This window comes from Thermobia domestica, chromosome 11 (genome assembly GCF_964235325.1).
Source record: "Thermobia domestica chromosome 11, izTheDome1.hap1.1, whole genome shotgun sequence".
Lineage (NCBI taxonomy): Eukaryota > Metazoa > Arthropoda > Insecta > Zygentoma > Lepismatidae > Thermobia > Thermobia domestica.
The window spans coordinates 163,613,383-163,628,853 of NC_137464.1; the positions used below are offsets into that span (position 1 = coordinate 163,613,383).

A 15,471-nucleotide genomic window follows, 5' to 3' on the forward strand; every position below is an offset into this window, starting at 1 on the left:
AGGATTTGTGCGTTCTCTTTTATATAATAGATTAACTTTGTATAGTGATATGAAAACATTCGCTTACGAGCTGCTAATGTTTAATTTTGAGGTGTCTTTTAAAGAAATTCGATCCCGGTGGTAATTGAGAATAATTTGTGCAAGGGTAAGGAGCAGAATTCTGGCAGAGATGAAAAATAAATCCCGCTCTAGATTAAACATTAACTCATCACTTTTTCACTTCTATGAATACGTAATAAATAAAGACAAATAATATGTACTTTTTAAAAAAATAATTTAAATTTTATGAGAAAGTAAAATCATTACACTTCTTTACATGGCTCGTCTTCATTGTCCTTTACTTCCTCTTCCTCGTTTGTGTATTCTTCATGGCTTGGCGATGGTGGTGGAGTTGGTCCAGGTTCAATTGAGGTAGGAGTTTCAGATATAATTGAGTCCCTACCTTTTCTTGTGTCCTTTGAAGAATTTGATACCGTCTCAAGTAACTTCTGTAACTCTATACAATCTGGAGGATCCTTACCCCCTGAAGTCTTCGAGCCTTTATATTGATCTGACTTTGCTGAGATTTTCGAACTCATTCTCGGAGATGATTTTGATGCCCTCTGTGATCCCTGCCTCGACAAAATTTTCACTTTAGTTTCTGGCGATATTGCGAGATTTTCATTAAGTTCCCTTTCTGGAATTTCGTCTGAAGTTTCTTCAGGTTCCTCAGCTGTTGCTTCAGGATCATCTGATTCAGGACAAGTCTCAAATTTTGAACTTCTTTTCGACCCTGTAAGACTTTCTGATTTAATCTCGACAGATGAAATCGTTCTTTTAGAAGTTCGAGATTCTTGTTTTGACACACCATTATGACGAGAAACATAAGGTGATCTACAACAGAACAAAGATAATTGACGTAAGTACTTAATATGCGCTAGAGAATATGATATATATACATATAAACTTTCTAATAAAATATTAGAAAAAAGAAAGTTAATAATACAAAAATGTGAATGTGTAAGAATGTGAATTATTCACTATTTAAGCCATAATGAAAATTCGTGCAACTGATACTTCGATCGGCACATTAAAATCTAGCGCACTTCGAGAGTTGAGAATCATTTGCGTACTATGTGCTTGGAAAAGATGAATGTATATTGTGTGAACAAACATAACCTGGGCCATGTATTTTAGATTTTAAAATTTAGCTCATTTACTTCATTAAACAAATCTGGTGAACTTTCGTGTATTTTCTATTTTTCACTAGTTTCTAATGTATATACAAAACATTCTAACGATTTCTTTGCATACTGTACTCCGTTTTTCAAAATTACTCAAAATTTACGTTTTAATTGCTACATGATACATCTTCTTAGGGAAGTCTTAACAAGATGCTTCCACTGAAGGGTGAGATTAATCAGGGAAGAATATGTTATTAAGCATAATCATCGCAAGATATAATCAAAAAGTAAGGGGATGTTGTATCCATTTCGACTAGTAAGCCCGATAGCCTAAATCTTTGGTACAGTCAGTGTCGAGTTTGAACGAGTTGTGACATGTTAGTTGGCTTCCAGAGGCAGAAGAGTGAGGACGTCTTAAGAGTGTCTGTCGCGCCCAACATTAACTTTTGTTCTAAGCTGAAAAAGAAAAACAAAGAGGCTCACGAAATGACAAAAGCAGTCTATGGCAGTGAAGCAGTGGCATTGAAAACTATTTACAAGTGGTATGAGCTATTCGAAAGCAGCAAGAAGTCGGTTGAAAACAAGCAACAATCGAGATGTCCTACCATGTCAAAAAAAAAAAAAAAAAAAAAAAAAATGAAAACGCGCAAATAGTGGCGCAAATGATTTGTTCAAATAGGCGAATGACTCTTCGAGAACTTTCCAAATAACTAAATATCTCATATAGGTTCGTGAAAAGCATTTTAACTACCAATTAAATGGTTAAATGGCTTCCTTCTTAAACATGAAAACGCACCGTGCCACACCTCCCCATTCCGTAAGCTATTTTTTTTCCGTTCGCTACGCTCAGTATATCGCTAGAGTTAAGTCTTTTTTCACCAGCGTCTTCACGATACTTATTTTGTGGGGGAATGAGATATTTTGGGCCTCTATTATAAACCAAATTATTAGCTTGAGGTGACAATTCCTTTGAAATACAATTTGTGTCATTTGAATGTCGTTTAATGACATAACAGAATTCTTTGCAGAGCAAAAATGTAAGAAGAAAACTTTCCTAACAATGTAGCCTTGTACAGCTTTACTTATTTGTATATGATTTTTCTCCTTTTACTCTACTAGTGTTTTTGCAGAGACTGTTGACGATTTGCCTTGTATTTGTGTGTTACACTGCAGTATATGAACATTTACCTGTTAATTATGAATGTAATTAAACTAATTATTGTAAGTTTGGAGCGCATTAAAATATTACAACAGTTTTTGGTGTATCGGTAAACCCATAAGTCTGTCGAAGACAGCAAAGAAAATTTATGCGCTGGAATTTTTCGTAACATAGGACCCCTGGAAGTAGTCGGCTCCAGGAACCCAAAAACCTTAATCCGCTCCTGGTCACTATTCAGATTTTGCAAATATTGATATTCTAATATTTTCAGTGTTGTTATATTTCAAATACGATTGCTTCCACAGAACGTGTATTACTAATTATCCTGTTAGTTTCGTCATACTTTATGTAACAAATTAGTTTACTACACTGAGAAAAACAGGTAAGTGGAGTACTTAAAAACGTAGGTTACATGCGTAATTTCTTTAGTTTTTGGACTTAACGTACAGCAGACGTATAACTGAAAACGTATGTTTTATAATATTTTCCGTACAGCAGACGTATAACTGAAAACGTATGCTTTATAATACTTTCCGTATAGGTGTTCTGTGACATACTGTCACAGCATTAATAGTACAGAATTTTTGTTGGGAGGGAACACACTTTTTATCCCGAGTATACCTCGCTAAAATTTTTTTATACTTTTCGGTCGGTATATTTTAGTTATTTGATTATTATTGTTCTCCAAATTAGTATTTATTTAAACTACAAATCGGTAGAAATTATATTTTGAGGGAAAATTACTTTTATTTTACATTAGTATATGATAGTTTTAGAAGCAAACACATTTATTGCAAAGAATTATGGGTAGTACCGTTTCACTTCTAGTTGAAATTATATATCCGCCATTGGGTAAAATTTTTGGCTTTAAACACTAATCTCAATTTAAAAGAATATTTTAAATCCCCTTCCACTTAGTCTGATATACTTTAATTATGTTAAAATTCAGTTATATTTAGAATTTTAGTAAATATTTATTCGGTTTATTTTCTCAACACCAAGTTCCTTGCTTTCATTGGTACAATTTTATTTGGGGATTATGGGTGATGAAGAGGTTGCTTGCGTACTTTGGCATCGGGTTCTGTGGTGATAAGTCAAACTGTTATAGCCGTTCGTCAAACATTAAATTTTACCTGGATTTTGTGGCTGAGTGAAGGTAAATTGATATTATTTATATAGTTAAAACAGTATAGTTCATCGAGAGAAGCAAATGAATTAATTAATCAGTAATCAGAAAAGTATTTTTGAATATCACTACTAAACGGTGGATTAGTGACCTGCCATGTTTCGGAAGCAATAGCAGGACAGGACAGGAATTGGAATTGGTAAGAAATAGTGTACAGTTCATTTTATTTCAAAATTTCCTTCTAAATCCTTTCCCAGATTCAATTAATAGCCTGTCCTAAAGTAGGTTCATATTTGCAGTTAGTATAATTTGTATTATTTATAACATGGCGGTATCTCTAGTATTTTATGTTGTTAGGGTAATTTCAGTGATTATGTTTGAGTAAATTTAGATAGGGGCTCCCGCTCAGATTTCTAGAATGAATACCGTTTCCCACCAAAAAATGGGTTGAATTACCAGTTTTTGGGAGACTTCCCTTCAGGAAGGGGATCTCCAAATCCTCTTCTGTTTTGTTTTGGTAAAGATGTAGTAATTATAAGTAGGGCCACCAGGTCCTAGATCAGTTTATTCTTTGAATTCAGAGCCGGTTTAGTGATGATTTATTTGTGGTTTTGGTGTGCATTTAATTTTGAGTAGTATGTGTGTAATTGTGTAGTGATGTGAATGGTAGTTAATTGTAGTATGTTGATGAGTATGGGATATGAGTGTGCAGGACTGGACAGTGTGTTGTTCATTACCAAATTTTCCATTATAGTTCGTGGACATGAATGCCAAAGCATTTCAGTAATTTTAGCAGCGAATTAATAGACTGAGTACAAGGAGAATTCACATGCGAGTACAGCGCCGTTGTGACCAAATTTCGTACTTCATTAGTGAAATAGGTTCGTCGACATTTGTGGTAAATTAGTTATTATTTAAAATTCTATATCGTTACTGGCTTAGATAAACCATTTCGTGGCTATATTGATATTTGATACAACATTACGGAAAATCTTGACGTTCTATCTAATCAAACAACTGAAATATTAACGTTAATAAACTTCACTTATTTCCTTAAATAGTATTTCAGCCATATAAACTAGTGTTTCAAGTCAGACCATAACATTAATTTTATTTTGATTCGTAACCGCAGAATAAAAGTTCATTGTTGTAGTTTAAACAAATTGCATTAAATAGAGAATCAGTTTTGATAATTTCTCTTTCTTAACTGTGTAAACATATAATTTTCCTGGCTGTGAGGGGAAATGTATTAGGTTTTGAAGCTAAATGGTCTTGAGTTCATACATGGTTTCCGTGTGTTAATCAATACTACGATTTTATTGAATTTTAGTTGAATATAAGTATATTAAATGAATGTGACTGCCTCGAACAGTAAGTAATATGAAGTATAGGGTGCCTATTAGTAAATCGACGACATATTAGTTATGAGTATATATGAATATGAATGATAAATATGATTACTGATTATAGTGAAGTAAATATTTACGAATAAGAAGGCGCTTTGAGAAATATATGTGATGTAATGTGGGATTATTAGTATTATTATGATTATTTCGGGTATTTATTTTCACACCCGAGTCCTGTATGAAGAGGTTTGTGCAAATACAGAAGGCTACATTTCTACTTCACAGTTTGGGGGAGGATTTGTTTACATTGACATACAACATCGAAAATTTGGTCTGACATTCTAAATAGTATTATATGGTTGAATTACAAAACATTTTTAGAATATTCATGGAATTTATTGACCAGCTGAAAACATAGTTTGATGAAATCCTTGCATTTTGGTTCAGTGTAACTCTGTAATTTAGATTTTTTCCTTTTTCGCGTCACTCAACAAGCCTATTTTACTATTGTTTATATTGCTCAAAACGGAAATAATTTGGATGGTAACAAGAAATTAGATAAAAATATACAGTAGACTTTCGATATACCGTACCCAGGTGTCAATTTTCCCCCGCCACACATTTTCATTCTCTTTTAGTTTTAAATTAAGTAGTTACGAAATTTGATAGACACCTCAAGACTGGCACTCTTGCGGATGGGTAGCCACTGGCGTTATTTGGCTGTTAAAATCGCCAGTACAAAATTAGATTTATTTTTTTTTAATTTTGGCAAATCCCTAATTAGGTTTTCCTATTCTTATTGTAGTTCACTTTAGTTTCCGCTCTGTCCTTGAACCTCTAGACTTCTAAGGGGTCGGATGATTTTTTTTGGGAAATTCTAAATTAGAGGCTACACCAACCTTTCGGTGATTCCGGGGTCTTCAATGGCGTTGACCGGATACGATGAGTAATGGGATTTCCCTAAAGCCTTTGTCTTTCCGAAAATCCCATTGAGGGCACAGACTCGCCTCGTTGTTGAAGATATTTGTTTTTCGGCTATTTATTTGGTAAGCCGAACCCCTTTTGGCATAATAGAAAATATTTGGTTATAGTATGATGTATACGTAAGTTTGACCACTTATCTTTCGTAGTTGTAGTTCTGTCTCCTCTCTTTTTTACCTATTCTTTCTTCTACTCCTTCTCTAAAGGTTTTTTTTGTTTAATTTCAACCTCCCCCCCCAAGGTTTGAACCGTATAATTTTTCATTGCCTAGTATATGTTCACATTTCAAATCTAAAAACTGAGCTATTGTAAGACGTAATTCGTGGAGGTAATTCACTAATACATCGTAACAAGGGAACGGGTTTTATCGTGATTTGACCTGCCACAGAAGCGTCTATGGTTCTTTTGTACTTTCAAAATTATTTTTTTTACCTCCGTTTTCTCCAGCCTTGTCTTAATTTTTTATTTCATACTAAAAGATGGATCATCTCGATACCTGTTTTCAGTTAATTAAAATAGATATTCACATAGTAATAGTTTGGACCCAAAAGAACTTAGTATATCAACGTAGATTTGTTACCATTTAAATATATATATATATATATATATATATATATATATATATATATATATATATATATATATATATATATATATATATATTGTACTTACATGCCTGCCGGAAATAATCAATAATATTTTATTTCTGAAAAGTATATCCTATTCTTTAATATTGTGTATGCGCGGGTATTTATTAAAACATTTATACTTGGTGTCGGATTTTTTTCTTTCTTTCATTAATGTAAAATGAATGTAATGTAAAATGTAATGCAACCGAAGAAAAGTTTATTGATCGGGGTTGTGGATATTACAGAGAATATGATTATTTAATGAATGTTTATTATATATATATATATATATATATATATATATATATATATATGGAGATATATATTAGAGTATGTATGACGAATTATTAATTATGAACGACGGATGATTATAGTGTAAAAGTAATTTAATATTTGTTGATGAATTAAGTAAATATATATATATATATATATATATATATATATATATATATATATATATATATATATATATATATATAAAATGTCGTCGTGCTTAACCCCGAACATTAGTTGGTTGCCATAGTAACAAAGACCCGACATACAGTAGTAGTAAGAATACCGCCATTTTCTGTGCATGATTCTGCTTGAATAACTTAATCTCAGTAAGTAAACTAGTGGTTGTTATTATAAATGGCATATTAGTTTAACTGAAGACAGGCTATCCCCTATTTCTGTGACATCATACATAAGAAAATTCGTTGCAAATTAAATAAACTTATATATCCATATTTGAAATATTTTACCTGTCCCGCTATCCTCCAAGCAAGATCAGTGAAGTTCTTATATTCTCTTCATCGAATAAATAAAATAAAGTGAATTCTTCCTTGGACTCGGAGTGAAAATATGTGTGTTCACACATACCATATCGACTATGTGATAACGATAACTATGATGGTATATGACTGAATATAACTGAATATGACGAATATGGCTATAGTAAAGAAAATATATTGATACGTATTCCTCGTAGAGTGGAAAGTCTCGAACTATATATATGTGTGTGTGTTTATTTACCGAGGGTGTTAAAGTGAGCACCCAGAGACTACATAATTAGTGTATAATACAGGGATAAAATTAGTGAACGATACCCAAAAAGGTAGTAGTTCCCTGTGGTCTTAGTTGAATTAGTAAACATTTAAATTGTGGAATTAGTAAGCATTTCATCAAATGAGAAATGGACTCATGATATTCCAATAAAACTTCAACTTAAATTTATATAAAGTGATCGAGTGAGAAAGGACTCACCTTTATCTAAATTCCAAAGTTTCTTTTGTTTTCATTGATAATTTTTTTCTCAATCAACGATTCAAACTATGTATGTGAAGTACGTTAAATATGTGATGTGATCTAATTGTACGTTAAATAAGCAAACCTAATTTTTTTCTTTCTTTTGTCAGATATACATATGTATATGTCGAATGTGTTAGTATGACGACGTATGTTTTATTTTATATATTAATCGTAACGTTGATGTACTAATATATGTGTAGATAGTGCATGTTGCATAATGTTTCATAATAGATATTAATAAACGTATAACCCACTGTAGTTGTTTTGTTTCCTTTGACTATGATATCACTGTCCTGTATGAGTGCGAGTGTGAGTGGGAATCGTATTTAGTGTTAAGTTTAGAATTTAAGACTAATTTGTAGTATTTAAAACAATCATAGTCGTATAAGGTGATTTATGTATGTTAATTTGTTTTGTATATCATACAATCTAACCTTCAATTAAAGTTAAATCGGCTCTGAGAAACAGTTAAGCCAATAAAATAACTCGATCAACCAAATTGATACGATATACTAAAATAAACGACGATCTCATCAAATGTCCAGAAGTTTCATCTATAAAAGAAAATACGGTTATTAAATTAAATAAATATTGATATCATATATATATATATATATATATATATATATATATATATATATATATATATATATATATATATATATATATATATATATATATATATATATATATATATATATATTTCCCTGAATAGTTCAAATGTGCAAGGTATCTCAACTGTGATCAACAAATGCTAAATATTAGTTGGATTATTGGCATTACAAAATAATTAACAGTTCTATCTATACGTACTTTTCGTATGAAACAATATAGGCGGTCAGGATCTCACATACAAATTGACGTATATAACATATAGCTGAGGAGTCTAACATGCATCTGATATACGGAAAACTGTTAGATATCAGACATCCTGCAACGGCATGATGTAATATCTAAGGGGAGTGCGTATGTAGCATATGGATAATGTATGCTTCTTACTGATTTCTGTAGTAAACAAGGGGATTCCGTATATTTTTATATACAATATATCGCTGTCGAGAGAAACGATTTTTCTCAGTGTGAGTCATTAGATTCACTGCGTGCTCATTACTTCAAGAAAACTGTAATGTATTTTCTTATTTCATCTATCGAAAATTAACCCTGCATAATAATATGGATTCGTTTAGCAAATAGAGATTATAAAATATCATGAGCTCTAAAATTAAGTGCTTGGTTTGCAATTAACTCTCAATAGCTATAGTTATTACTGTTATATCTAGATTGGGGAGTGTTTATGTAGAGTGAAGTTTTGTAAATCATTAAATCATATAGTGATACATGACGAGGTATAATAATTGAACGTGTTTACATATACTTTTAATTAAATTTTAAGTACTTTTTCGTATGGAAAAAATCTCTATCTCTCAAAATTTAAGGAATTTGTTTCGCAATTTTTTAAACTAACCATCTCAGTGAAACTAGCATATATTTTTATACCTTAGGTTGCGTAGTATTTTCCGAAATATCTCTTGTGCAGCTACCTGAGCAAAGACGTTTGAATTTGCTACATTAAAGGATTTTTTTTTCTTTAGGAAATATCGAGAACATTTATCGAATTTATGCAAAGTAACACATGGTATGCATATCGCCTGTTTATTTCAGGAGTGACATAACTAAAAAATCACTCTTATTGACTTATGGGCAAAAAATGAAAGCTAATCTTAATGTCTATCTCTCTTTAAAATTTCACAGATGTGCTTCCAAAACTGAGCGCTAGAGAGCACATTGTGTTGTTCTTACGCCCATTTGTTTTCATAGCGTTTCGAAACTTTTAAACGCTTCTCCTGAAAAGTTAAGAATTTTGAGTTACGTCTTCTTGAAATAAACGCGATTACGTTTTTCTTGAAATAAAGAGGCGATTACGATATCATCTGAAAGTCTGACTCTGTTCTAAAGACAATGATATACGACTCGAGATTCTAAAATATTTAGTGTACGAGCAGCATGTTCCTAATTTTTTTTAAATAACACTAACTAACTCTATAGCCTATGGAACCCAAAGGTTCAATGCCGCGTTCACGAAAGCTCTCCACCGAATTTCATGTAGCCAATTGGATCCAGTTTCTACTTTGTATTCCTATCTCTGCGAGATCCATCTTAATATTGTCCTCCCATCTGCGCCTAGGTCTCACTAATGGTCGTTTTCCTATTGGTCTTCCAGTCAAGACTTTGAAAGCGTTTCTCCTTTCTTCCATTCTAGCTACATGACCTGCCCACCTAAGCCTCCCAGACTTGATGACCCTAACGATGTTGGGTAAACCGTTTAAATTATGTAGTTCCTCGTTATGAAGTTTCCGCCATTCCCCATTCCCGTTCCTCTCGAGCTCGAATATTCGTTTCAGGATCTTGTTCTCAAATACTTTCAGTCTATGTTCTTCCCTCAGAGTAAGCGACCATGCTTCGCAACCATACAGAACAACAGGCATGATTATGGTTTTGTATATTTTAAGCTTCGATTTCTCGACAGAATTCGCGACGACAAGAGATTTTAAACAGAATAGTAATACCAATTTCCTGCTTAATTTCTTCGTCAATATGATTTTCGTCTGTTAATACTCTTACTAGATATTTGAAAGTCTCCACTTTATCAACAGTATTATTTGATATTTCAACGCTTCCATAATTTGCCGCATTACGGTCCCGACGCACTTCCATGTATTTAGTTTTCTCTGCATTTACTTCTAAACCCATGTCCCTGCAAGCGTTTAATAAGATCTCTCCATTTCTTTCTATTGTTCTCCTATCATCCCCTATTAAATTTACATCATCAGCATATGCCATAACCTGGTGAATACCGTTCCACTCTAGACCCTGGTTGCAATCTTTGATTTTCCTTATAGCGTATTCCAGAAGAAAGTTAAACAATACTGGCGACAACGCATCGCCTGGTTTCAGGCCATTTTTGACGTGAAAGCTCGTGGACAAAAATTTTCCTACCCGGGCTTTACTTTGGTATTCATTTAAACATATCTTAATTAATCTAATTATCTATCTCGGTATTCCAAGTTCTTTAAGAACGTTGTAGAATGTTTCTCTCCTAAACGAGTCGTACGAATTTCTAAAATCAATAAATAGTTGATGTACCGGGGTATTGCATTCTCACTTTTTTTCGAGTATTTGGCAAATGGTAAATATTTGGTCGGTAGCTGATCGATTTCGTCTAAATCCGCACTGATAATCTCCAATAATTTCATCTGCGTATGGGGTCAATCTTTCTAATAGAATATTTGAAAGGATTTTATAGGATGTTGACAGAAGAGAAATGCCTTGATAATTATTTCAGTCAGTTTTGTCGCCTTTCTTGTGAATTTGAACAGTGATTGATTCTTTCCACTCTTGTAGCAATTCGTCCTTGTTCCAGATAAGGAGAATGAGTTTGTGTATCTTCTTCCACAGTTTTTTCCCTCCAGCTAAAATTAACTCAGCCGGAATTTCATCTACACCCGGAGATTTGTGTTTCTTTAATTTCTTTATAGCGATTTCTACTTCTATTCGGTTGGGTTCTGGAATATACGGTTCTGCGGTGTGCATCTCCTTTTCTCCACGCACATTAGATTTTGGCTGCATATTCAGCAAATCGTCAATAAAATCTTTCCATCTATTTAAGATGCAGTTTTGTCGCCTTTCTTGTGAATTTGAACAGTGATTGATTCTTTCCACTCTTGTAGCAATTCGTCCTTGTTCCAGATAAGGAGAATGAGTTTGTGTATCTTCTTCCACAGTTTTTTCCCTCCAGCTAAAATTAACTCAGCCGGAATTTCATCTACACCCGGAGATTTGTGTTTCTTTAATTTCTTTATAGCGATTTATACTTCTATTCGGTTGGGTTCTGGAATATACGGTTCTGCGGTGTGTATCTCCTTTTCTCCACGCACATTAGATTTTGGCTGCATATTCAGCAAATCGTCAATAAAATCTTTCCATCTATTTAAGATGCAGTTTTGTCGCCTTTCTTGTGAATTTGAACAGTGATTGATTCTTTCCACTCTTGTAGCAATTCGTCCTTGTTCCAGATAAGGAGAATGAGTTTGTGTATCTTCTTCCACAGTTTTTTCCCTCCAGCTAAAATTAACTCAGCCGGAATTTCATCTACACCCGGAGATTTGTGTTTCTTTAATTTCTTTATAGCGATTTATACTTCTATTCGGTTGGGTTCTGGAATATACGGTTCTGCGGTGTGTATCTCCTTTTCTCCACGCACATTAGATTTTGGCTGCATGTTCAGCAAATCGTCAAAAAAATCTTTCCATCTATTTAAGATGCTATCCGTATCAATGAGAACTGTACCGCCAGCTTTCCATACTATATAAGCCCGATGTTGATAGCCTTTCTTAAATTCGTTGATCCCCTTATACATGTTCCGAATATTTTTATTTTTACTATTATCTTCAAGTTCCTTAATTTTAGTTTTCAAAAAATCGCGTTTCTTTTTTCTAAAAGTTTTGGAAGTTTCCCGCCTGATATCTGCGAAATTTTGTGTGGTTATTTCATTCGGATTTTGTAGCCAGCGTAATTTTGCCTGTTTTGTCTTCTCTGCTGGTGTAATGCATTCTTGGTCGAACCATGGTTTGTTCCTACGTATTTCTGCGTGTTCCAATTTTTCTTTTGCTGAAATTTTAATGCTATCTTTAATTTCATTCCAAGTATCCTCAACACTAGTGCATTAAGAATCTTTTAAAACCGAGAATCTATTTGAAACTTCAATCTGGTATTCCTCTCTTACCTGGCTCTCTTCTAATTTCTTTAAATTAAATCTCTCCGTTTTCGGACATCGAATATTATTATTATTCAACGATAATCTCTCTCGTATCATCGGTGCTATCAGGTAGAGATCAGTATCATAATCAGCCACTCTAAACGACCGGATATCAATTAAGCTAGACTGCCTTCTTCTATCTACCAAAACGTGATCAATTTGATTATGTGTTTTTCCGTCTGGTGATGTCCAAGTGTATTTATGAACATCGCGATGTGGGAATTTTGTACTTTTCGGGATTAGGTTTTTGGATGTTGCAAAGTTCACGAGTCTAACACCTTTATCATTACTTTCCTTATACAGACTTTCGTTCCCTTTAATCGGATTGAAAATATCCTCTCGTCCTACCTTCGCATTGAAATCCCCTCTTAGAACTTTCATATGGTATCGCAGGAGTTGGTCGAATATCCGTTCCACTTCTTCGTAAAAGCTGTCTTTTATATCGTCATCCTTATCTTCAGTTGGTGCATGTATATTTAAAACAATAATAGTGTTTAAGTTTTAGTTTAACAATAATAGTTTAAGAAAGAAAACTATTATTTCCTCATTGAAGTCATTCGATATAATATATTACTTTGCTATACTATACGTGAGTAACTATTTTAATACTCTTTATCATAATATTTGTAAATGAAAATCGTAAACTATATATCTCAAATCGTACGATTTTGCTTTAGAAGTGACAACCACACTAATGAAAATTATGCCTTATACCTCACTACAACTATAACACGAGAACGTTATTATAATACATGTTTTACAATTGTTAAATTGCTGGTATGAGCTAATATAGCATACCAGTAGTAAATTAAATTAGTAAGATATATACCAGTAGTAATATATATAGGTTATAGTACATTACCAGTAGTTAAAATGAAGTGAAATGTTTGAGTTTTACGTCCCACGGTTATGCCGGTTAGGCTAAAGGAGACGGTGATGATGAGAGATGAATGAAATGGTGGAATGAAGAAAGTGGGAGGAAACGGGACAACCCCGAGAAAATCCACGCACACGGTGTTTGTCCACCACAAAGTTCACTTGGCGAGAGCAGGGTTTGAACCCGGGACCACATGCACCAGAGGTGAACGCTCTACCACTGAGAAAATTTTAGTTTTCTTAGAACTCTTAAAGAAGTTTGTGCTGTAAAATATACGTGGGGCAATTGTCAGAAACATTGCAAAGAAAATATGGAACAATTTAATATCGCTTCAAAACAAAATACACATTAAAATAAGATAAATAAATATTGCGGAGTGAGACTCTGCGCGCGTGCCTTGATGTCACAATTGACCACGCGTGCTATGGAGGGTTAAATAAAGGCAGGCAGCAAACGTAGCCTTAGGAATTAGGGCTACTCACAGGCTAGGATAACTTTGTATTACAAACAGATTGGTGAGTTTAATTTTTAGTGTATTTATTAGACCTAAATTGAATATATTGATGCTTTTCTATTTATGAAAGAATACTATTGGATGCGTCCTCAATGTTACATTTATTTTAAACATTTCTATATTAACACGTAACTACAAATACGATATATTACTGCAAAACAGAAATGGAGAATGAAATAAATATAGAAATGAAGAGAGAGTAAATTTTGGTTAAGACGAGCAATTAAAAGCGATAACATTTTTAAGAACTTCTCAATAAGTATAACGAAGACTGGTCTCTTTTACAGAGCTTATCGGTACTAATTTATTTTCAACTCGATCACTGCAGTTATATACAGCTACTTGAAATATACAGTATGTATATTCTATGGGATACAACGCAAAGAGAAGATAACATTGTATTGCAGTACCAAAATACATGCATTTTTGTAGAAATTGCACTTACTGTTATGGTAAGGTTTTCGCCTATTCAAACATATTGCAAATTGACGCTTAAAGTACTCGTATATCTTAACTCCTAATTCAACTACGAAATCTTGTATTGTACTGTTTGTAGGCATTTTCCGACTATTAGTCATTTTGGAACTTCTATCCCCAAGTTTAAAAAATCTTGTTCCATTCATTTTATACTAAACATATTGTGAAACTATCGTAGACTATAAAACTATGGGAATTTAATGATGAAACCGGAAGTGACGATTTTATCACCTTTGGTTGCAATACGAAGATAAGACTGAAGATGGAATCTATTCTTTTGATACAGAATCCTTATTAAAAAAAAAAAAAGATTTCCACTATGTATTGACAATTTTGTTTTATGGCAATCAGCGTTGAAATCGGAAATCGTCAATTTATATTACTTCCGTTATAAATAGAGTGAAACGAGTTGGAGATAAAACGTATTCTCGAAGCGCAAAATCCACATCAAGAAGCGGTATCTTGCTTCCTCTTACCGTTTCTCATTTAGGATTAATATTGAAACCTAAAATTGTACAACTTCTTGTTTTACTAAAGAAATAAGGATGGAGACAGAAACTTTTGTTTTCATAAAGAGATAGGGGTGGAGATGGATACTTCTGGTCTTTTAAAGACATAGGGGTGGAGATGGAAACTTCTGGTCTTTTCAAGATATAGGGGTGGAGATAGAAACTTCTAGTTTCGGTAAAGATACAGGGGTGGAGATAGAAACTTCCGGTTTTAGTAAAGAGATACGGATGGAAATAGAAACTTCCAGTTCTAGTAAAGAGATAAGGATTGAGATAGAAACTTCCTTTTTCAGTAAAGAGGTAGGGGTAGAGATATAAAATTCCGATTTCAGTAAAGATGTAGGGTGGAGATAGAAATTTCCAGTTCCAGTAAATAGATAAGGATGGAGATAGAAACTTCCGTTTTCAGTAAAGAGGTAGGGGTAGAGATGTAATCTTCCGGTTTTAGTAAAGTTATAGGTTTGGAGATAGAAACTTCTAGTGCTAGCAAAGAGATAAGCATGCAGATAGAAACTGCCGTTTTCAGTAAAGAGATAGGGGTGGAGATAGAAACTACCGGTTTTAGTAAAGAGATACGGATGTAA

General features: G+C 33.2%; 1 protein-coding gene across 1 annotated transcript in view; it reads right to left on the bottom strand.

Moving 5' to 3' along the window:
* Nucleotides 1–257: 257 nt before the first annotated feature.
* LOC145664542 (uncharacterized) overlaps nt 258–15,471 on the bottom strand; it is a 43,492-nt gene continuing 28,278 nt past the window's right edge. The window contains exon 3 of the mRNA XM_081731305.1: nt 258–873. Coding sequence (XP_081587431.1) covers nt 303–873 — 571 coding nt within the window. The 3' untranslated portion in view covers nt 258–302. The remainder of the gene's footprint in view (nt 874–15,471) is intronic.